General features: G+C 37.7%; 1 protein-coding gene across 3 annotated transcripts; it reads right to left on the bottom strand.

Annotated features, from left to right (window-relative positions):
• Window positions 1-435: 435 nt before the first annotated feature.
• Window positions 436-23,378, bottom strand: SMC1B (structural maintenance of chromosomes 1B). 3 transcript variants are annotated; one of them, XM_054281978.1, is made up of 25 exons: window positions 23,270-23,378; window positions 21,482-21,670; window positions 20,910-21,022; window positions 19,969-20,172; window positions 19,333-19,571; window positions 18,605-18,863; window positions 17,551-17,691; window positions 16,411-16,493; window positions 15,710-15,917; window positions 15,346-15,531; window positions 14,822-15,001; window positions 13,773-13,919; window positions 13,059-13,196; window positions 12,455-12,571; window positions 10,781-10,887; window positions 9,890-10,031; window positions 8,969-9,114; window positions 7,713-7,866; window positions 6,242-6,340; window positions 5,403-5,559; window positions 4,486-4,640; window positions 2,982-3,133; window positions 2,762-2,831; window positions 1,243-1,353; window positions 436-1,022 (listed from the first exon to the last, which is right to left on the bottom strand). In XM_054281978.1, the coding sequence occupies exons 1-25, from the start codon at window positions 23,376-23,378 to the stop codon at window positions 909-911; spliced, it is 3,720 nt and encodes a 1,239-aa protein (XP_054137953.1). In that variant the 3' UTR covers window positions 436-908. The 3 variants fall into 3 exon arrangements, with proteins under 3 accessions (XP_054137953.1, XP_054137952.1, XP_054137954.1); XM_054281977.1 differs by having other exon boundaries at window positions 6,242-6,333; window positions 7,703-7,866; XM_054281979.1 differs by lacking the exons at window positions 2,762-2,831; window positions 2,982-3,133.
• Window positions 23,379-23,644: the final 266 nt, after the last annotated feature.

Raw genomic sequence — 23,644 nt, forward strand, 5'->3', positions numbered from 1 at the left:
AGAACCTGCTCTGAACACAAGATAAAATTATTAACAGCCATAAACCAAGGAAAGCTTTTCAGCATACACAGAGGTGGAACATAAGCCAGATAAAGTGATTCCAGCTTCCAGTTTCCTTTACCCAACTTCATTAACTTTAGATGAAAAATTCATTAACTTCCATGTGTTTAGATGAGAAACAGCCAGCAAAGTAACTTCAGTGTACTGGGACAGCTACATAATAACATTACATTTTTTATATATTCAAATGTATGTATTTCATTTGCCTCTATAGCATGACTCATTCTTTCCACTTCTGTACGAGGTGAAATAGCTCAGAGGTGAAATTTCTCAAGGTTACATCACAGCTCTAGAGCTGCATCCCAAGTTTTTGTACAGTTATTCAACACTTGTGTAAGGCTGCAGTGGAGAACTGAAGTCTGATTGTCACAGAAGTCACCCCAGAGAATGAACACACTCCAGTGCCTTACTGTTTTAGGAAAGAGGAAATAATCCTATTCTGAAGGCAAACAGAGGCAGCTACAACACAAAAGGTCCTGACTGGAGCAGTGAGCACCTGAACAGCATGCTGGCACTGTGGACTTTTCCTAAGAAAAACAAGAGGCTTGTTCTTTGGGATACTCTACTTATGGAAATGAACCTGCAGCACTTCTTACAGCCAAAATACTTGGAATGAAAGCTTTGGGTACCAGTGTGCATACCTCAGAAACAGCCTCAGGCTCTCACTCCTTAACAAAACTGCATCAAGGAGTAGCAGCTGATTCCTTTAATCTGCAAAACTGCTTCACTTGAAAAGTGAACATTAAAATTTCCCTGTCAACCTCTGACAGCCCCATTCAAACTCAGGTTTTAACAGCCAGCTGTGAGCCCAGTTCCTGCTGTCACCTGGCCCTGACACCATCCATGCACTACTGGAAGAAAGAACCTTGGCTGGGCTTCTCTGCTGTGTCCTGCTCCTCCTCCTCCTCGGGGTACTCGGTAAGATCCAGGGTCAGGACTTGGCTGAACATGACATCATCGTACTGGGAACAGGGAGGAGCACATGTAACACACTGCTGGTACTTGAAATAAGCATTTTGTAACTAGGAGATGCCATCATGAGCTGGAGTTCCCCAAAGGATGTTCCCCAAAGCTGTACCTGCTCAGCAGGACACACCCAGCCACCAACTGTGAGCAACACTGCAGGTGTGACCCAGCACTTGCACAACCCCCTGTGCATTATTTACCCATAGTTATTGTTACCTCAGGACACACTCCAATCAGTGCATCTGCCTTGCAATAGAACTCTTCCTTCAGGGAAATAACTATCATTTGGAACTGCTCATGTGCCTGTTCTCTAATGAAACTCGAGACCTTTGGAGAGAAAGCAAGTATTTCAGTTAGTTCTGGCAACCTGAAACAATGCTGTGATTAGGGAATGGTGAGGGAAGGACTGAACTGTGCTAGCTGCAGAATTCCATCATGATTGCTAAAATGAGAAATAAACCAGTTTTAAAAGACAGATATTTTGCATGGTTTTAAGACAATTGCTCAGGTGTGCTGCTTTTTGAAAACATTCAAGAAAACAATGGTTCATTCCAGTGAATAAAGCTATAAAAAGACAGCAGTGACAATGAATAACAATTCTACTTTATATAACTAGAAAGAAAGGTGGAAATCCCTAAAGTTTTTTTTAGAAGTGTGAAAAGTTTGCTACTGGCTGTATAATAATCTTAAATTAGTTCACTGCAGACAGCAGCAAGTTTCTCAATGGTAATGCAACTTAAAGATAGAAAATTTAAGTTATTAACTGGTGAGATTGCAATTTCCCTCAACATAAATTAAATGCTGCATAAAGGAAAACCAGTACCTTTTTAATGAACCCTCTGCCTGCACGCTTCTATCTACATGACATGGAAATTGATTTTTTACTGGAAGAACTGTTGGTAAGTTATGGGAAGAACTCTTGTTAGTAAGTTACAAACTTCAGAGTGTAGTTCTAACTAGTGAGAGAGCCAAACCCTAAAACTTCCTTAGGGATCTTCATTATAGCCCCACTGCATCCCATCTGATGCTGCTGAAACACAGTGCACAAAGTTGAAACAACCCCAGGGCCTGGGTAACTCCTGTGGACTTGCATCCTAAGGATTATTTAGGGAATTCAGGTTCAGGAACCTCTCACAGTGAGTCAGTAATCTCCAAGAAGGAATTTAATTCTATCTGGCAGGCACAAATGGTAGAGATTTCCAGCTATCTTTCCAGAGGTACCCTCCAAGCAAACTCTGGGGTACTTGGCACATCACAGTTAATGCCATCAGGGGAAAAACCAAAATATTTGGTGTTTAAACAAATGCTTTTGTTTGTTAGGCTCTACCAAGACTGACATTAGCAGTAATGCTAGTAGAAATACTGTTCTGAAAAAGAGTGCTTCCACAGAAGAAAATCCAGGCATATGTGGGGAGCTTTAGGATTCCTCCCTGTAAAATTCTCCCTGTTCTGAGTCTCCCCCTCTCTGCTGTTTGTGCTCCAGCCTCTGTTCTTGCTACATTGAACAATTACTGCCAGAAAGGGAAACAGAAATTAAGAGGGCAGGAAGGTGTTTTAATGAAGAAAAGCCATGGGACTTTTCTCTCTCATAGACTCATTAGTTCAGCCCTAAATCCAAGCTAAATTAAATCAGATTCAGTCAGGCTAAACAATCTCTGTATCCCAACACCCTGCAATAGAGGTAGCCATCCTTTTACAGAAGGTACCAGATACTGTTGGTAAAAGAGCAACTTACTTTATCAATGTTTGTGTTGTCCAGTGCAGCATCTATCTCATCCAAAATAAAAAAAGGAGCTGGACGAAAGCTGTAGAAGACAAGGCAGTATTTTGCATGGAGATACCAAAATGTTAATCAACATTCTAATTACTTACTTACTCCATAAATAAAGTTGATAGCATTTTGCAATATTATTCTTATATTTATTGTAATTAAATAATTAGAACAGCTCTCTTACCTGTGCACAGCAAACACCAGAGCCAGGGCTGCCACAGTTTTTTCCCCTCCTGACAAGCTGTCCATGGGCATGAAGCGCTTGCCCGGAGCCACGCAGTGAAAGCCAATCCCTTCCAGATAGGGCTCCTCAGGATTCTCTGGGCTAAGGAAGGCCTAGAAACAAACACATTTAATTGTTAATTAATAGTGAGATTTATCCAAGTATTTAGATGGGTATTTTTAGGGTTTAAATATTGCCTGAGATAGTGAGGAAGCCAGTGAGTCTGCTTCCCTTTTAGGGAAGTTGTTCATCCATGCTGAGAGCAGCAGTAGCCAGTTCCTGGAGAAAATGGTTTTGTCAACAAATCAGGATCCCAGAGGCTCAGTAACAAAACCAGTATGGAAATGGTGCCACTTATTTGTTATTTCCAGACTTTCAACTACTGAATAACCTTGATTTTATCACCCTTTATGTAATGGCTTTGAATTTTTAAATTATTAAAATATTACACTTCAAAAGTAGATTTCTTCTTTTTTGGCCTGGAAGACAATATATTTGCAAAATTACCTTTTTTTGGTGAAAGGTTAGCTTTACAGAACCTAGCTTTGAGCTGGACAAAGACTGCTCATATTAAAGTCTTCTTCTGTGCTTTGTATCTTGGTTCCCAGGGACAAAATTTAAAAGCATTATTTTAAAGGAACCACCATTTCCCCTAACCACTAAAGGTATGATGGGCAAGATCTCTACTAGATGGTTTATTTTTCTCATTAATAGAAGAGACAAAATAATACAGAGTCTTCCCCTCTGCATAACTGGAGACAGGCAAGAGAAACTTCCTTATTTAACCTGATTTCAAATGTCTCCTCTCAGATCACAGACATCATGGAAGAAAACCAAACAAACACACAACATGCTGAAGAAAACAACAAAATCTTAAGAGTTCAATCCTTTAAAAATTCCACAGTCTATGAAATTTGACATAACCAAAGCATTTGGGAGTTCCCTCTTGACTTTTGGTATTAACACAGGAACAATAACAATGATAACTGTGAGAATTTTTCTACATGTTTCTTAAAAGTTGCAAACATATTATGTCTGTTTATGTTTTCTAAATATTTAAGTGGGGTAGAAGGTGCTTCAAGACCTTCTACAAAACACTAGCACTGATTTATGATTTTCAGTTGTCTGTACTAATGATTATTATTAGTGTAACCTAATGTGTAAACAATGTTATTTTTAACTGAGTACTCAATTACATTTCACACTTGTGTTCTGATAATTTACAAGTCTGCTAAAAGCAGAGTTAAACTAAGCATAGCTGAATTTTTGCTCACAGATTACCTATCTCTGTCTAATGTCAAGCATACTTAGGCTTATTGCCTATTCCTTCTCTGACCCTAAACTTCTGTAGTCTTTATTTCTGTGATTTTCTTCTTAAGGTCTTTGGAAAACAGTGCTACTTTATATTCTAGATAACAAAGCATCCAGTATGGCCTTCAAGGCACAGCCCCTGTGCACAACTCACCTGAGCACTGCTGTTCCTGCAGAGCCTCTTGTAGATCCTGTCAATGGCTATGGAGGCATGCTCAAAGCACCTGCTGAACAGCTCATATCTCCTTTTTTTCACCTCTTCAAATTCCTGCTTGCATATTCTGGCCTCCTTTCTGCTGTTCTCAAAAGCTATGGAAAAAAACCAAAATCACAGGAATTATTCCTTAAGAAGTCTTTGAGCAAATACACAGAACAAATGTATACTGGGTACCTTGAACAGCATCAAAGAAAATACTTACTGCAGAAAAAGGAACATATCAGTATAGTGTGAGTGAACATATCAGTATAGTGTGAGTTTCCTTCCAAATTTCAAATGGAAGACCCACAAACCAGCAAAGTTGTGATATATTCAATCGGCTCTGTGCCACATTTATCTGGAGCAAGGAAGAATATTCTTGTCCTAATTCCTCTGGGAAGCAGGCAGCTCTAAGCAGCACCAGCACTGACCTGGTACAGCTCCAGAACCCCTGAAGTTTCTTAAATTGTAAATATCTTCAAAACTCTCTGGAGATAATTATTTTCAGAAATGCTCATGTATGAATTTTGGACAACATACACGGTTTCTTCAGTTATATAAGAAAAATTTAAAAAATTTTAACATTAAAGTCAGTACTTCTCAGAAAGAAAGTAAAAAACACTTTATGATGTCATGTGAGGAACAAATATCTTCCCAATCATTCAAACTGTATTTCAAGAAACTACTCAACACTCAAGTGTATCTTAATGAATTGTTGAACATGTAATTAAAAAGATAACTGAGGATAAATAATTGAGCACAAAGAAATCCCTTAATATCTGAAACAGGCAAAGCCAGCAGGACCAAGCCCAAGAGAAGGAATTTCAATGAGAGTGGAATCACAAAAGTGAGTGATATGAAAGACTCAGTGTTACCGTCTATCGATTCTTGGAACTTGCCCCGAGCTATCAGTAACTTCTCTCCTGCCCTCAGGTTTGGAGCAGCTGTCTTCATTAATGTGACCTCTTTAGCTTTGATTTCTTGCTGCATTTGCTTCACTTGATCCTCTATATCTTTATCAGATTCTAGTTCCTAAAGGGAAAAAAAAACCAAAACAACAGAGCAATTTAATTTGCTTTTAGGCCAAGACATTTCAATACATACAGCAAGCACTCATGGTTCCTGAAACAATTACCCCACTCATTAATAGCTTTAACTTGAAACACAACTGAAAATGCCACCCAGGTCTTATTTCTTGCAATGAGTCTACCAGGCCCTCACTCTTCTTCCCCAAGACCTTTAAAAACAAGAAGCCAATTATTTGCTCTCAATTCCCTTTTTAAAATACAACACAGTAGCAGGATTAGTGCTTCACTTCTTGATTTTTAAAGGGGTTCTGAGTGAATTCTTTGAAATAAGTTCTACTAATGACAGATTCATCCTCTGTTCTGTGCAGGCAGAAGGCAAAGGAGGAAGGAAAAAAAAATCAAGGTTATATTAAGTCTCTCAGTTCCATTTTTGTGGTTCAGGTAAGCTGTAAGTTAAAGCCAGTTACATGGGAAACCGACCTATGTAGAAATCCCACACATCAGTCAATGCTACATCATGAGTACAAAACCAGAGCACACATACACATCCCCTTCAGCTTTGCAGTGGTTTTACCAAGTGTCACTTAAAGACTAGGGTGAAGAACAAAATAAATAACAAATAAAACACCTTTCACAAAAATAAAAATCAGACACTCCATCTCTAATAATTTCAGACAAAAGATTACCTTTAGGTCAGCTTCTAGGGTGCTGTAGTCTATCTGAATTCCCTCTTCCCTCTCATAGATCCCTAATAAAGCCTGGGTTCCTTCTAGTTCAGCTCCTGGCTGTAAGACGAAGGACATTCCAGTTCAGAAATACAACAGTTCACTTTGAAACTGTAAAACCAACTCATTAAAAGGTTTTAAAATTAAGAGACAGTGGTAACATGGTATGAGGTGTATGTAATCCATGGCTCTTGCTTGGCCCAAATGGAATGAACAGTTAAGATCTCATGAGCCTAATTAACACACACACCCCTGTTAAATTAAGATGAAAACATCTGCCAAATTCAGCTTGAAGCTATGCTAAAAGCAGCAGCAACCTGTTTACTACATATTTACAACACTGTACATACTGTAAATATCCTGACTGGAAAGATGCACACTCACTGATACCTCAGTCCTTCTAAGGGAAGGCTGTGAAAGCTGAGGCATTCCTTCCACTCAAACTCAAAAGAATTGAGGAGCTTCAGTTCTGTATAGCACAAGCAGAGAATCTTGTACTGCCTGTCACCTGAATTTCAAACAATGAAACATGTCCTATCTCTCATTATTAGACCCCTTTCCCACCAAGATTTTTTCTCACAACCAAATCTTGCTGGTCTTCTCTGTGAGGTTAATTAAGAATCCACATTGTTATTCCTTCTGCTGCCCTCCTTGGTTTCCTCTCTTCCTTATTCAGAGACAGTGAGAGCAGAGTTCCCACATCCTTGGATCACTGGCAGTTCCTCTTTCCCTTCACTGACTGCCCACCCCACCTCACTGCCTGCATTTTGTCTGCTGCCCAGTTCACACCTATCCTCCACCTCCAGCAAAAATACTTTCCCAAGGAATGGGTTCAACAAGACTCCTTCAAAATTCACACACTTGTTCAAAGTTCTTCAAAACCCACAGCTCATTTCTTCTGTAACAGTGCAGAAAGTTTATTTCTCCTCATGAGAGGTATATTGGAAAAGAGGGCAGATGGAGACAAATAACGAGGGGCAGCCATCAGATAGAAGGAATGTTTCTATTTTAGCCTATCCCTGATTTCTGTGAATATCTACATCTACTAAACACAAAAGAATGATTTTATACACAGCATTTATATTATGGATGATAGACCAAATATGATCTTGCACATGCCGTATTTATTTACATTTCTGAACTGACCCCTGTGTATCCTCTTACTTATCTTCATACCAATTTTCTTGTACAAGATTTTATATATTTCACAAGAGTATGTTTCAAGCACAAGCAAAGACTTGCAAACAGTATTTCTGTCTACAAAAATAAAAATAAATCCTCCTTTTGAATGAAAGAGACCTGATCACATGAATAGAGTGCCTTGGTTTGAACATTCCTATGTAAGAGAAACAGTCCTGTAAGGAAAGAAAAATTAAATTCATGAGTAAGTGCTCCCCCATGATATTTATCTTCTGTAAACACTTGCAGGTACCTCTACTTCACTGATGTCATCCAGTGATCCAGCCAGTAACTTGATTTTCAAGTCCTGCACCTTGCACTCAAGCAGCAGATTGTGTCTCCTTAATCTCATCTCTTCCAGGGAGGTTTCCAGAGCTGTAGCTTCCCTCTGCAACTTTGTGGCTTCTCTACATGCACAAAAGGCACAAAACAACTCAAAAGTGGAAACAGCACTGCTAATAACATCCACAGAAACACAGCATGAAAAATACAGCACAGAAAACAGATTCCAAGCACCAAGAGGGCTGTTTCTGGGTTATTCCTCAATAACCCCCACCAAACTAAAGGAAAATGGTACTTCTGCCATCCTCTCCATTCTCCCAAATTACTCCAGAGGGAGCCTCAGTCTCAGTGCATTAAAAGCACATTCAAATATCCATCTTTCCTAATTACAGACTGCCTCTGTTCTGTTCAGCTCTAGCGAACATGTATGGAGATTTGATCCTTTAACAGGTCACCAAGTATCTTTTACCATTACTCTCCCTGAAACAGCTTGATTCTTTACAACCAATTCCTGTGGTAGCATCAAGTTACCATCAGTAGAAATACTGTTAAAATCATACAAAACATAAATTACAAGGCATACAGTCATGAGTTAATAGAAAATTCCACAAGTTTACATAACCACACTGTGCCAATGTGATGGGGTTTTTAAACAGAGTGATGACTTCTGATTAAAGGACATCAGCAATAAGCAAGCACAACAGAACTGAAGTATAAACTGTCCATAAAGGAGTTGATTTAATATAAAAATAGGAGAAAAAAATGACCTAAAGTTAGTATTAGTTTAATGTATCTAACATATGAAGAGTCTGGAAAAATAACAATAAAATTGGAAAATAAGTGTTCCCATTAATCAGACCCACTGTACAACTCAAACTGAACTGTGCAACTGCAAGGGAATTTCACATGCTGCCAATCAAGCCTTAGGCTACTTCATATTCTCCACAAGGGATGAGAGATCTGTGCTCAGAGATCACAGTGAGGCCCAAGACTGGGTAGATAATAAAATAATTCTGAATGGTTTATGGGATGGCCCTCTTGAAATACTCTCCTGCACACACTGAATTAGAAACACTGTTCAACTAAGGCACACTGTAGATGCAAATCATTATATCTCTAATAACACTTCCACAAGAAAACCAAAGATAAATACAAACATGTGATCAGTCAATCCATTCTAAATATTATCCCTTTAATCATCTTTCCAGGAGTACAAATAGGAGTTACCTATTAAGAGTTAACATCGTCTTTCTGAACTCTTCAACTTCACTTTGGCTTTTTGCAAGCTCAGCTTTATGAGCACTTAGTTTATCCTTAAGGCGCTGCTGCTCCTCCAAAAGTTCATTCACTTTTTTTAGAAGCTTTTCCTCATCCTGCAGAGAAATATTTAGATTTTTAACCTTCCACTAAGAATCTAGATCTGGAACCTCTACTATACAGAAAGAAGGAGTTAAACCTGTTACATTCAAATGTGTTACAGTGAAGATCTGAAAGGCATGGGGGAGGGTTCCCCCACTTTGTGGCAGTTTTACACATTTCACATTTTGTTTTTTGTCCAAAGCACAGATCTTCTCCTTCCCTTTTCTGTGAGGGATCACAAATTTGTTTCTTTAACAAGCACCATCAGCACAGTACAGGATAAAGAACATTGTGAAGGAGGAACCCATACATATTACTTCAACTAAAAATCTAAATTGCATTATTTATTTTAGCATTATTTCAAATGTATTAGTGGCTGTAAAATAGCTTAAAGATGTAAAAGCACCAGACTTGCTTGCTCTGACTCATAAAATCTTTGTTGAATCTGAGCCACATACTGCTGGTTTTATCTATAGTACTATGTTGCCTCTTCATATCAACAGAATAAAGTAACCCAACAAAATATAAAATAATACTGTACAGACAGTAATCCAAAACTTAATTTTTAGTAAGCTTATTTTTAATAATAAATAAGCATTCAGATATGGCAGTTTATTCCAAAGTTAAAATGCAATATGCATCTGCATTTGTCTAAGCAATTACACAGTCAACCCTGAAATAACCCCTAGAAAAATTAATCCACAGCATCAACTACACTTATTCAAAACTGAAACTGAGAGGAAAGAATGTATTGAATTACAGAGACAGAGAAATTGTTTTTATTATTACCTTCTGTAGCGTGGTAATCTCAGCTTCATCTTTATGAATTGTCTCCCTCAACTTGCTGACTGAGTTTGTTAATTTTTGCAGATGATCACGGTTATACTCCAGCTGAATGTTCAGTCGTGTCCTCTGATTTTCAAACTCCAGCCTAGTTAAGGTACAGGATTTAAAACCATTTCTTACAAAGCAGGCTATTAACTGTGACGGGACTCTATTTAGATACCATTATGTATCCTCTATGTGAACACAAAAATCTGCATTACATTGATTCTACTACATCCTGTGAATATATGGGAAATCACAAATATACAGTGATACTGGTTAAAAAATACAATATAGAATATAGCCACATCAATATGGAAAGTGACACCTGAACTTCAACCATCAGTTCATTGTAACATTCTCCTCCTAAGATACAAATCTGTGGTGCAGAGACACGTGTCTGTGAGGGAAACACCAGCTGAGGCTGCCTTGAAGAACCTGTTTTCCTCACAAGAGTATGTTCCTATACCTGCATCTTACACCCAGTTTTCCTTGAGATTTATTCACACATAAGTGACCCTTCATGCCATTCTCAATCTGAGATAGTACCATTTTTCAATGTGGGTATTAGAAAACTATTTTTTATTTTATTACAATACTGCTACCAAAATAGTAAATGTTGCCTATCAAGTTTGTTGCAAGCTGTCACTGACTGTGTCTAACAAACCCAAATCACAGCAGTGATCTAACTAATCCTGGTCTAACTAATCTACAGCAGTGGCCTAATAAAGTGACAAGGAGAACCTTCTACATTCTCCTATGACTCTGTGTTGTTTCCTGTGAGGGAGTTTCTCCAGTACCAGTGTGCCCAATCTTATACCAGCCACTGGTTCACATTTTAGTGACAGATATCACCTTCTCTTATCAATCTCCTCTTGCTGTCTCACATGCTCTTGTTCATACACACGAATATTTTCTATGCCAATTTCTTCACAGAACTCCCGGAACACATCATCTTCAACCTTCAAAAACAGAGAAATGGAACAAAAATGATTATATTATTGTGCAACTCACAGATGTAAAATATTCAATCACTTCATGCTACAGGCTAGATTTTTAAGGTACTTCAAGAAAACAGCTGACAACTACTGAGAATTAATTTGTACTTGAGATTTTCAAATAACACTTTCAGTCCAAATGCCAGACATAAGGCATTTGAGATCTACCAAGTGTAACTTCAGTCTAAGCTCTTCTAGACAGCAGCTGGTCATTCTGAAGACAGAAGTCATCACAGTGGAACCAGCTTCCCTGGTTTTGCCTGCTGTTCTTAGGCAGCTGAAGAAGAGAAATCTAGACAGGACACCAATCAGATACACTAGATTTCCTGGAGTTGTAGTTCAGTTCTTTATTTGAATCCTTTCAAGAGATCCATCAATATTAACTACTATGCTCTGTTTATAGAAAAGTCATAGCAAAACCTCTGTCACAGAACAGCTAATTTCCTAATTATACAGCATATATTAACAAAAGCATCAGTCAAAATCAATTCTAATTTTTTTTTTTTTTTTTTTTTTACAATTTAAGCAGGTGAATACTAGGTACAGTGTATATGACCGGACTGAAGGAAGAAATAGCAACAGTCCATTCCTATAAATTCCTATTTAAAAGGAAACACAATGGACTGGACAAAATTTTAAGAGAACTCTACAGGTCAAAGCCTGATATTATTTATATTGTTTTGGTATTGTTTAGGATTTTTAGCCAGGTATCAAATACTACAAACCAAGTTACACTATCCAAGTCACACTACTCATTGGAAACTGATGATTGGTTCCAAATCTACATTTTTGCTTTTTTCAGAACAAGCAAAAGAACTTCCTGTATCTGGAATTCTTACACAGTTAACCATCAATGACTTCCTCAGTGTTTGCAGGTGACAGACATCTGCACTCCCTCATGCCTGCACCCCCAGCAAGACACAGAACAGGCAGCAATTTTGGCTTGTTCTTACATGTAGAATTCCAGTCATGGATTAATCCCAGACTGACTGATGAGAGTGGGTCAGAAGCCAGGAACTAAATTACAGATGTATGATACAGCCTGAGTTATTGCAGACAGTGGTGAGGAATGTCTCCTGCTCCAACAATATTCATTTACACCCAGCATCTAAGTCCTGGGTTCTGTATTTCCCAGATAAAACTGCAGTACCATTTTTCCACAGCTTGTAACAGATTTCTTTGCTTGACAAGAGTAGGAACAAAGGCAGCTTCAAAACACAGGTAGGGATGAGGTGCCTATTTCCCCAAGAGGTCAATTGCTGCCTACTCCAGCAGAACCCAGCAGGAAACCCCTCTTGGCATCACATTATGCTTTACTAACATTCCCTTCCCTGAATGCCTTTAGTCTCTTCACCACAATCCTGCTCTGCAATCTGTCCACTGTCTGTATGAACTGCTCTAGGGACCACTGGAAGATTGGGAAATTACAGGGAAACCAAGGGATGAGATGGCCAAAGTGTCTACATCAGTAAAACTTAAGCTTCTGTAGCCTAATAGCATGAGCTCTAAAAGCTCTGACAGAAGACATTACCTGGTTAATTTTCTTCTGAAACTCTTCTATTTTTTCTTTTCTGTGTACTATTCCTTCATTCAGCATATCATGCTGAGCCTCAATATTTACCAGTTCGCTTTCCAGTTTTGATTTTTCCTAGAAAGAAAGGAAAAAGATAGTAATTTTTCTCAATAGGAAGATCAGCTTTCTAGAAATTAAGGGACAGCTCTGTTCCAGGTTAAGAGGTTTTTTCTGATTAAAAACATTAAGTATTTTCTTCTCAAATGCCACTTAGCCACTATTACTGCCAATCTGCATGTAACAATTACAGTTTTAACAAGTGGAAAAGCAAACTAAGTACCTCATAAAGTGCACTTTGACTTACAGACTTCTGAAGGTTACTAGATGATAAACCAAGCTTACCAGAAACTCAAGTTTTAAACCACAGTAGAAAAAGCCTCATGTAAAGTACTTTGCAATCTTTGTTTTTTATATTTTATCAATTCCTCAGCTGAAACTCTTGTATGTAAAACTTTAACTGACTTTAAAAAACTATGTAAGGAAGTAGCATTACTCGATCAGTAATTGCAGTTAAAACAATACAGTTATTAAACACGAAAATGATAAAGATTTAATATTGTACCATGAAGAGATTAGCAAGATGTTTCTTTTTAATGAGGTCTAATTCACGCTGTGAATATTTAAGTCGTGTCTGAGTTCCTTGGCACTGAGCACGCAGCTGCTTCAGGTCAGCCTCCTTCCGTCTGATCCTCATCAAGCCCTGAAAGTGTTATGGTGAGAGAAAAAGCTTTTTAAAAGATGAACTGTGAAAATTACCTGTTTTTCAGATGTTAAAGCTAGCCCCACTGACCTAGGCCTCATTCAAGGTAAAGGCTGATAGCACAGGTCACATGCAATATTAATATCATGATGGATTTATTTCTCCCAAGAGAGTATCCACTTGCAGATGAAATTACAACTCCATCCCTCTTAAAAAAAGCCAACTAAAGGTACGGCAAATAATTTTTCACTGGCAGGTTTTGGTTCATGCCAACATTCCCATGTTTACACAACTATATTGTCCTTTTCATTACAAGTCTTTAGTACTCTTAATGTTTTCCAGGAGGGAGCTTGGACCAACAGTGTTGTCCTGTATTTCTGCCTGTGAGCTGAGAACCACAGCTAAGAACTGAGATGCAGAGTTCCTTATTAACTAGAAGAGGATGGACAGCTATTGCATCCTGTCTGCATCTTCTAGAAGCTTTGCAAATTAAACTTTTAGAAAATCACCTTCCCAGAGGTGAATTAAGTTAGACACAGCATGACTTCTGCAGTTAAGTGCTTTTAAGAGACCTACCTTTAACTCAGTAATCAAGCTATCTCTTCTTTCTTTCATTTTATTCATTTCTTTCTCATCCCAACATCTAGCTTTAAATCTTAAATCACTTGATCCTCCAGAAATCACTCCAGATTTCAAAAATAAGGTTCCATCAAGAGACACTGTCTGCAAGAAAATAATTTATATCCAAATAAATCTGAAAAAAACCCAGCCAAAGTATCCCATGCACTAGTGACCAAGATATGGTAGTAAAACAAGTAACAACCACATTTGAGTTGGACTCAAATTTTTCTTTTCTTTTCCAAACCTGCTAACTTGAGGCATTTGAAGCAAAGAGGAAATCTGTACCTTCTTAGGTATTTTGGTATTATTACAGCTGATCAGAAAATAAAATGAAACTGAATTATTTCCTTGCATATAGCCCCTTGTGTAAACACTTTTACTTAAAAGGTGTAGAACAGACCAACATGGTAACAGAGTAAAGTCAAAGTGTACATTTTTGTAAAGAACATGGGTGTCTGTGACTTTATTTCAAGTAAAAATGACTTCACACTCACCTTCAACTTAAAACTCTCTTAATCAAAATTTCAGAAGGTTTATTAAGTGAATAAAATACTGTCTGCAGCAATAGACACAGGAATAAGAATAAAGAACTGCAGAAAGTGACAGAGAAGCTTGCAGTTCTTAACATAATCCATATCTACAATCAAGATATTCTGGCAGATATTTTAAAGTATTTTATAAGATAAAGTCTGTGTTATTAAATCAGACAGTTTAAGAAGCATAATTATCCATTCCTCCTACTCCTCATAACCAGGACTACACCAACACCCATATTTGGACACTAATTATCCGTTCATTTGCCTCCTTTTTCCAGAAAACCACTTCAACTTAGTGTCAGAGGCAAAATCAGACAAGTGAAGTATCTAGTGATTTGTTTCTGTGGGATTAGAGTACCAGCTCTGTGTTGATCTGCAGTACTCCAGCATGTTTACAGAAGAATTATTTAATGGCATCCAATATATAACTGCAATGGAAAATGTATGCAATAAACTTTGGCTTCTCACTTTCAGCCTCACTGGTCCATCAAATGCAATGCGTTTTGCTTCCTTAATGGTTTCACAGATCAAGGCATTCCCACTCACAAACTGAATCACTTTTTTCAGTGGAGCAAATTGGGTTTGTACAACATCCACCATCATTTTAGCTTCTTTTATCTCCCTTAGCCTCTCGTTAATTGGTTTAACCTGTAAGGCAAACAAGCAGTGTTGTTAAATGCTGTTGAAGCAAAGCATGTCCAAATCTGAGTAGTCTGGGGACAGGATGTACAGATCAACACAACAGGGAGCTCCCTCACTGCAAGACTAAAAACAGATCTGAGGTTTATTTTCTCTGTACACCACTGTCCTTCAATCTGCATTACCTATTGCATTGCTACTTATGATGGCATAAGATATAATTGTATAACCTATGCATCAAATCAAAGGACACCAATGCATGGAGAATAAACAAGACAGTTCAAGATGAGCCAGTACCAAGACTTAAAAGTGTAGTAGCTTGCTGATGACAGGAGAAGGAAAAACATACTTACATCAAGGTAATCCAAAGCAAGAAAAGTTTCAGGTTCAGCTCGTTCCTGTTTTAGGAACCGAATGCAATCTCTTGCTATTTTTTCAGTGGCAACAACAATAGCAGTCATGTATTTGCTGAATACCTTGGTAACAGCCAGCTGGTATTTTTTATGAATAGGCTGACACAAGTCAAGCAATCTTCCAAACTGAAGATTAAAATACAGAGAAGTATTAGTTAATATTAATACTACACACTCAAGCAAGAACAAAAGTTAGAAAGATATTCCAGACTGTCCAATTTACTCCAGCTGCTTCCTCAGCCTGCTGCAGAACTTTTAAGTCTTAACTCTAAAATAAAGCACTTAAATGAGGCCATTCCATTACCACAGAATCTGGGTAGAGCCTTTTTAGACTTTCCAGGATCTCTGCTCTCATCTGCTCACGCCTTCCTTCATGGTAATCAATCTTGGCATTCTGCAGCTCACCAACTATTTTGTTCAAGTCCTCGTTCACTTCAGCCATTCGGATTGTTGCATTCTCAATCTCCTTAGCCAGCACTTCCTCCTGCTGCTTTTTTTCTGTTAGTGATGCACTTTGAACAGAAGCAAAAATAAAAAACAATTCACAATTTCATTTATACACCCTTTCAGTATAAATGAAGGTCATTCTGAAGTCACCTAACTTCACAAGCAGTAAATATCAGGCAGAAGACAAGACCCAGGAGGCAAGAACCAAGCTGTGTTAATACACAATGTAAATATTAATGCTTTCTAGAACAGCACAAGTACAAAATTCTCCTGTTTTCTTGCTCAGAATTTGTCCAATAATAGCCCCATACCCACAGTAACATAAATTGTGAGAACTTATACGTATAGAACTGATTCAAACAAAATATGGATTAGTCATCATACTTCCTACTTTATTTTGACAGCCCAAGTGACTGAAATATTAAGTAAAATTAATAAGAATTCTAGTTCTTATTAAAATTTCAAAGAAAATAATTAGAAGGAAATAGAAACCTGCTATGTTTTGAAAACGATTAACACCCAAGAAATCCAGTTAGCTTTTATTTTTTTTACACATACATGCATACTTTAGCATATTCTTCCAACTTCTCTATGCGCTTTTCATGCTCTTCTACCTGTTCCACAGTCTGTTTAATGGTTTCCTATGCAGTCACAAACAGAATGTGTTAAAAATAAATCAGAGCAAAATGACAGTTTTAAGTTTTTAAGATACAGGTCTACATTAAGAACAAGTACTGAGATAGATCTTTTCTTCTTTATTGCTATTTCATGGTGAAGTGACAGCATCTCTTTTGTAACATTAGGTGCCATGCTACACCTGAACAAATAGTATAGGGAAATTATTATACCAAGGCCATTATAGGATTTTCCACGTTCAGCTACAATTTAGGGAAAACCTCTTCAGCACAGAGAATTGAGACAACAACAAATTAAAAAAACTTTTAAACAAAGCATCAGGAAATTATAGGTCTTGAAATATAAGAGGCGCTACTCTTGGCCTTACATCAATAGCTTTTTCCAAGGAAGCTGACACAGTTTCCAAACTGACACAAAACATTGTAGTAAAAAAAACCCACCAAAGGTAAAAAAATAATTTTCAATTACTCAAATTTATTAAAAACACATTAACTGAAGCAAGTAGAGAGGGCAAAAACTACTACTACCGACACAGTTTACTAAGCTTTAATTTAACCCCCAAAGTCCTTCTTAAATAGTTTTAAATAGTTCTAGGGATGAAGAGTTAACTTGCACCCACTACATTGTTTGCATATATATATTTCATGCACTCTTAAGTAACCCTTATTCTTTTCTCAACAGCACAATGGGACTTGCTCAGTTTAAGAAGCACAGAAAATGGAATTTATTTCACTTCTAGATACCAACTACATTTTTCTGGTAACTAGTAATTAAAAAAGAAATTGTATTTTATGAAGAAAAAATGGATGCACAAATATTAGCTTAGCTATTATGGTAAGGATCACTTTATATCCTCATACACGTGGAGCAAAACATAGACTTTTCCACAGAAGCAAGCTTATCTGTTCAAGAATGAGGTGTTTGGAGCTCTATCACATGTACCTCCAATGTACCTCTCTTTTGCTGAGGATTTGATTACATCAAAGCATTGAACATGTTTATATAGTTATACCAGAGAGACATTTTTCTCCTAAGAACCTAATTCTAGTTTGACACAGATACCTCAATTTCATTTTTCTTCCTGCGATTAAGTTTCAGCCTTTCTTGATCTCCTTTATCCTCCCAACGAAGCTTTTCCAGCTGCTGGGCCAGTGTAGCTACTTTCTTTCTTGCCACCTCCTTTAGCTCTTTGTACCTCTCTAACTGCACAAAAAGAAATAAAACAAAAAATTCACTCCTTGGAAAGTGAGAAAATTCATGTTCTTACAGCCTTAAGCAACTATACCTACCTAAATTTTATGAAAATTATCCAGAAGACTCTTCTAGCTTCTGATTGTGTTGTAACAACCTGAATTTTTTTACACTAATTTTCAACCCAAAGCTTACACCTAACAGTTCTCACCTACAGTCTTTTTTTATCCTTTTTTATTACTCTTATTGTTCAGGGAAGCTTATAGCACCTCCCATTCAATCTGAAGATTAACACTCGTGTTTTTGCATAGCCCAAAATTAGTGCAGTACTTTCAGCATTCTCATGTTAGTAAAAAAAATAATATATAAAAGAATTTAAAATATAAATATTTTAAACAAATCTGCTAAGTGATGACTAACTGACCAAATGCCTCTAAAGTGCAGGGCAGGAAAAGTCACAAACTAAGGTAGCAACCCTGCAGGTTCTCCATTAATTGATCAGAAATTATTTTAAAGAGGAGACAGTGGAAAAAAGCTATCATGTAGTTTTACAAACATTTGTGGCCACATGGTTGCAGAGACAGCTTCTTTCCAAGTGAATTTACTATCAAGGGATGTAGCCCTTTCCCTCTCAAAGGAGATGTTATGTCTACTACCAAGTCTTCATTGGTTTTCCCAAATTGATACCTCAGATGAAAAGCCAGTTCTCAAAAATCACTCACTCTGAGATCCTGACAAATATTTTCTGTCCTACCCTCCCACAGTGTACCATGTCTAAACAAAACTTAGAATTTTGGTTTTGTTTAAGTTCAAGGACAAAAAGATCACTAAAAATCACAGGTCATTGGTGCAATAACAGTTCCTGTGTAATCAGGAGCATTTTTGACTTCTCTAGTAAACAGCACTTTTGGGCCTCCAGGTTTACCTGACTTTCCCCCAGCTCAATATCTTCTGCTCTCTCCATTCTCTCTTCTGCAGTTTTCTCCTCAAATGCTCTCCATGCCTTCTCAATATCACTCAATTCAATCTCTAGCTCTTTTATGTTCTGCTTTTCCTTATCACAGGCTCTCTCCTTGTCCCTCAGACATCTTTTAGACATTTCTACTTTCTTGATTTGGTAGGATGTGTTTTCCTTTGCCTTTATATAGAGGGGTCTCTGCTGAATCAGTGATGCCTCCAGAGTCCTAAAAAACAGAACCAGAAACAAGCCCAAAACAACCAACCCCAACAAGACACAGCCAAAAGTGCAAAGCCACAGGAAAAGGAGAGAGAGGGAAGATAGAAAATACACTCCCTCCCCACTGCAGGCCACATATACAATCAATCAGTTTTAAACTCTAAGGGTAGGGTTTACACTGTGGGTACGCCCACAGAGGATTTTTTTTACATCCAGTGAAAACAGTAAATTCAGAAGTGAAACATAACCTCCTAAAATTTAATAGCAAACATCATTATATAATGAAAAATATAACTAGGCATGGTACAGGAGGTAAAAATAATTTCTGGATTTTACTTCAGCGAATTGCTAGGAAGTGACTTCCACAGCACTGGACTATCAACCACATTTTCACCAGGAAATGCACACCTGCCAAGCAACTCCCAGTGCAGATAATGTTTTATTCAACTATCACAGAATCTGATTGGAAAACCTACTTCATTTCTTTTTCCATATGCTGTTGGTCCCTGTTTAGCATCCCAAACATTTTTTTCTTGACTTTAAATGAATCTTCTGCTGTAGAAAGAGCCTCTTTCTTGATATGAGCCTCCATATTCTTTTCATCCAAATTGTTTTTCAGAAAGCTAATTTGTTTTTCATTGTGATAAAGCTGAAAAAGCTGCAGCTGTATCCTTTCTTCATCCAGTTCCTTGATTAACATCTGGTAATGCTCTGCCTACCAACATTAAAATTTAACGTATAGTTTATAAAAACTGTTTTCTATCATTAGCAGTCTAATTTCAAGTGATGAAATTGATGGTGTACAAGTAGCTCTAATTCCAGTAATGGTCACTAATCATAAAACTCAAATATTGAAGCCAATACTTTTAATTAATTATACTGGCAAACCTATACTTTCTTTTATTTAGATTACATGTAACCCTCTACCTTTTCAAATGACACTAAATTATTATACAGTATGCCATACTAAAAAAACTACAGGACTAAAACAAAAAAAAGTTTGTGGGTTTGTTTTGTTGGTTTGTTGTGCTTTTTACAAACACTATTGAAGTTCACAAGAGATGCAAAATCTGGTAACTTAGCACGAAAAAAACTGATTAACTTCAAGTTACCTCCTCTTTTTCTATCCTTGCTTGTTTGCGTTCTGCTGCCACACTTTTTTTCTTGTTATAATTAAACTGTGCATCCTCTTCTGCTTGCTGCATTTTCTTCTTCTTTTGTTCATAGTCTTCAGCATATTCCCATGAATTACTAATTTGTTCAAAAAGTTGAGTTCTCTCCTTTGGCTTCTTCATGGCAATTGACTCTACTGTTCCCTAAACCAAAATTGAAAATACATACATTATGCAGCAACATACATCATTCTGATGCTTTATGAATTCAGGAGCATATAGTACAGATTGACTTTTGTATTTATTTATGGTCAACACAGATGGTGAAAATGCATCTAGATTCAAACCTGAGGAAAAACTGCATGCCAAAATGAGGATCACCTTCCAGCCACTCAGATTTCTATATATGTTTCTGTAAAAGGGGAAAATCCATTCTTCCTTAGGAATTTTTGCCAGCAATTCTAAGTAACATGATTTTGTGAAATGTATTATTCATCAAAAGCTTAAGGCCTATCTCATTAAATTCTTGAAAACTGATAGCTGAATAGAATTTTCAACCCCTCAAACTTAAAAAGAAATCCTTTACATTTTCACGTGTCTTTACTAACAGGAGTATTTAAAGATGAAATTACTTGTTTCTAGCACTATTGCAATTAAATACACTAAGCATTTATACAGACCCATACTTTTCTATATATATTGTGAATAACAGAAGCACTCAACTTCTTCCAGATTAGCCTCTTTCTTACTAGTGTATGCATTTACATACCAACCCTATAAAGTGTATTTTGTAGTCTTGTATTTCTTGCTAAAATCAATAAAAAGTATGTTGCTTTGTAGTGGCTAAGGGTGCTCTCATTTCTAGACAATATTTAACTGTGTATTCTATGAAATAACCTAAGAATCTTTTGTTCTCCCTTGAAAGTACCTTGAATGCTCACCTGAAAAATAAGGCAATTCCTGGCCTTGACAAGAATGCCTATTTTTTCTAGCTCAGATATGTAAGCAGATCGGCTGACAGACTTGTCATTGAAAAGAAACTCAGAACAACTACCTGAAGGAGGAAAGGAAAAAAAATTACTGCTGAAACTGGCCACAACAAAAATAAAAACCACTGGAAAAGAGTTAAACTAGTGGAATAATTTAACTGAGCAATTTTCTCAGAGAGCACAATAGATTTCAATTACTCCTTTATTCCTTTCAGTAATTTATTTTTTCTGTTTAAAAATTCTAGTTTTCAATTTTAGTACTTTCTAAAGGAACTGACACCTGCAGCAAGGTGTCAGACCCCATTTCTTACAGACCTCAAGGAACATGTAGAGATGGATACCAAGCAAAGAACATATAATAACTTGCTTAAATTTTTAAACTAATTAACTCAAATATATTTTTCATTTATATCTGAAGGACTATACTAATCTGCCCAACTATGAACTAATATTGGGCATTTTTGGTCTTCATTTCTTTATATATCACACAATAGACAGTACCTGCAGCAGAATCTAGAACCTACCACGGATAACTCTTGAAAATGTTTTTTCTTCCCCATCTTCCTCACAATACACAATCTTCACACTGGCTGTAGAAGAAACAGGTTTTCCAACATGTGCTCCATGGATAAGTTCTCGAATACTTTTAACTCGCAAGTTTGTTGTTTTTTCACACATCACAAAGCTAACAGCATCCATTATGTTAGATTTTCCTTGAAAATTAAAAACAATAAGATTTTTTTGACATAAATGGAAACATTTTATTAAGAATTATAGAGTCTGGAGAATTGCCAAATCCTTTAAAATTTTTATTTCTAATGATGTTTTTTTATTCTTTTAGGAGGAAATTCTTCTCTGTGAGGGTGGTGGGATAGTGGCACAGGTTGCTCAAAGAAGCTGTGGATGCCCCACTCCTGGAAGTGCTCAAGGCCAAGTTGGATGGGACTTGGAACAACCTGTTCTAGTGGAAAGTATGATGGAGGATTGGAACTAGATGAGATACGGAGTCCCTTCCCACTGAAGCCATTCTATGATTTTGTGATTTTATCGAGGAAAAGCTGTTGCACATAATAAACACATTTTTAAGATGTAACACACTGGCAGCAGAAAATAAGCCTATCTGGCATTATAATAACCTGAATTTTTTTACACTAAGTTTCAATGCAAAGCTTACACCTAACAGTTCTCACCTACAGTCTTTTTTTATCCTTTTGTATTACTCTTATTATTCAGGGAAGCTTATAGCACCTCCCATTCAATCTCAAGATTAACACTTATGTTTTTGCCCAAAATTAGTGCATTATTGTCAGCATTCTCATGTTAGTAAAAAATTTCATATATAAAAGAATTTAAAATATAAATATTTTAAACAAATTTGCTAAGTGATGACTAACTGATCAAATGCCTCTAAAGTGCAGAGCAGGAAAAGTCACAAAATAAGGTAGCAACCCTGCAGGTTCTCCATTAATTGATCAGAAATTATTTTAAAGAGGAGACAGTAGCAACCCTGCAGGTTCTCCATTAATTGATCAGAAATTATTTTAAAGAGGAGACAGTGGAAAACAGCTATCATGTAGTTTCACAAACATTTGTGGCCATATGGCTGCAAAGACAGCTTCTTTCCAAGAGAATTAACTATCAAGGGATTATCCCTTTCCTTCTCAAAGGAGCTACCCCAGTTACAGACCCAGACAAGATACTATGTATACTACCAGTTTTACTCTAATTGCATTGCTATTTTTATAACCATTTTATTACTATTAAACTTTAAAAATTTTAGAAACAAGCCACTGGCGTTTTTCACAAAGAATATCCAGCACTCTGGGATCACACGGTGCTGCTGCCCCTTCAGAGCGTCGTCGGTGTCAGCCCCGCTCCACAGCAGCCGCCATTTTACAGAGCCACCTTCCCCTTCCCGGAGGAAGCGCAGCAAAACCCGCAAACTCCCATCAAGAAGCAGGTTTCCACTGGTACAGCCCGGAATATTAAAATAAAACCATCTTTATTTGATTTTTGTAAGCTGAGACGGCCAAGACAAGCTGTGCTGTTTGCAAAATAGGCTTTCTGCTTCAGCTGGAAAGCACCAAGAACTTCTCTCCCCCGCAGCCTGCTCCTGCCCTTCCATCCTGGAGAAAACCTACACTTTCAACTAAAAATTACACAGCAGGTGCTTCCTAGGCTTCATTTATACTGCCACACCTTCAGGTGCACATGAGGAGATTTTCAGCAGGCCCGTGAGGCTAAATTCCACCAAACTGAGCCCTCAATGCTGACAGCTCATGGAGCAGCTGCCCCCTACCCACCCACAATACCTGATCCATTGGGCCCGATGATGCAGTTAAACCTCATGAAGGGCCCGATAACCTGCTGGCCCCTCCATGACTTGAAGTCCGTCACCACCAGCAGCTTCAGGTAACCCATCCCCGCGGGGAGCTGGGCTCAGGAGCTGCCGAGCTCCACAACTCAACCCCCTCAAACAATCGACGACGATACTTTACCCACAAAAAAAAACCACCCCCACCCCACAACCCTCTTCGACGATTTTATCGCCTCAAAGGGAAGGAAGGGCGAGCCCGCCCCGCCCTCACAGCCTGCGCGCCTCGTGCGGCGGCTCCGCCCCGCGGTGCGCTCGGGAGTCGCCGCTCCCGTTCCCATCGCCACCGGCCGCCTTCTGTCCCGGCTGGCCG

Source organism: Melozone crissalis, unplaced genomic scaffold (assembly GCF_028551555.1).
Source record: "Melozone crissalis strain CALT ecotype California unplaced genomic scaffold, PUWL_Pcris_2 ptg000033l_1, whole genome shotgun sequence".
Lineage (NCBI taxonomy): Eukaryota > Metazoa > Chordata > Aves > Passeriformes > Passerellidae > Melozone > Melozone crissalis.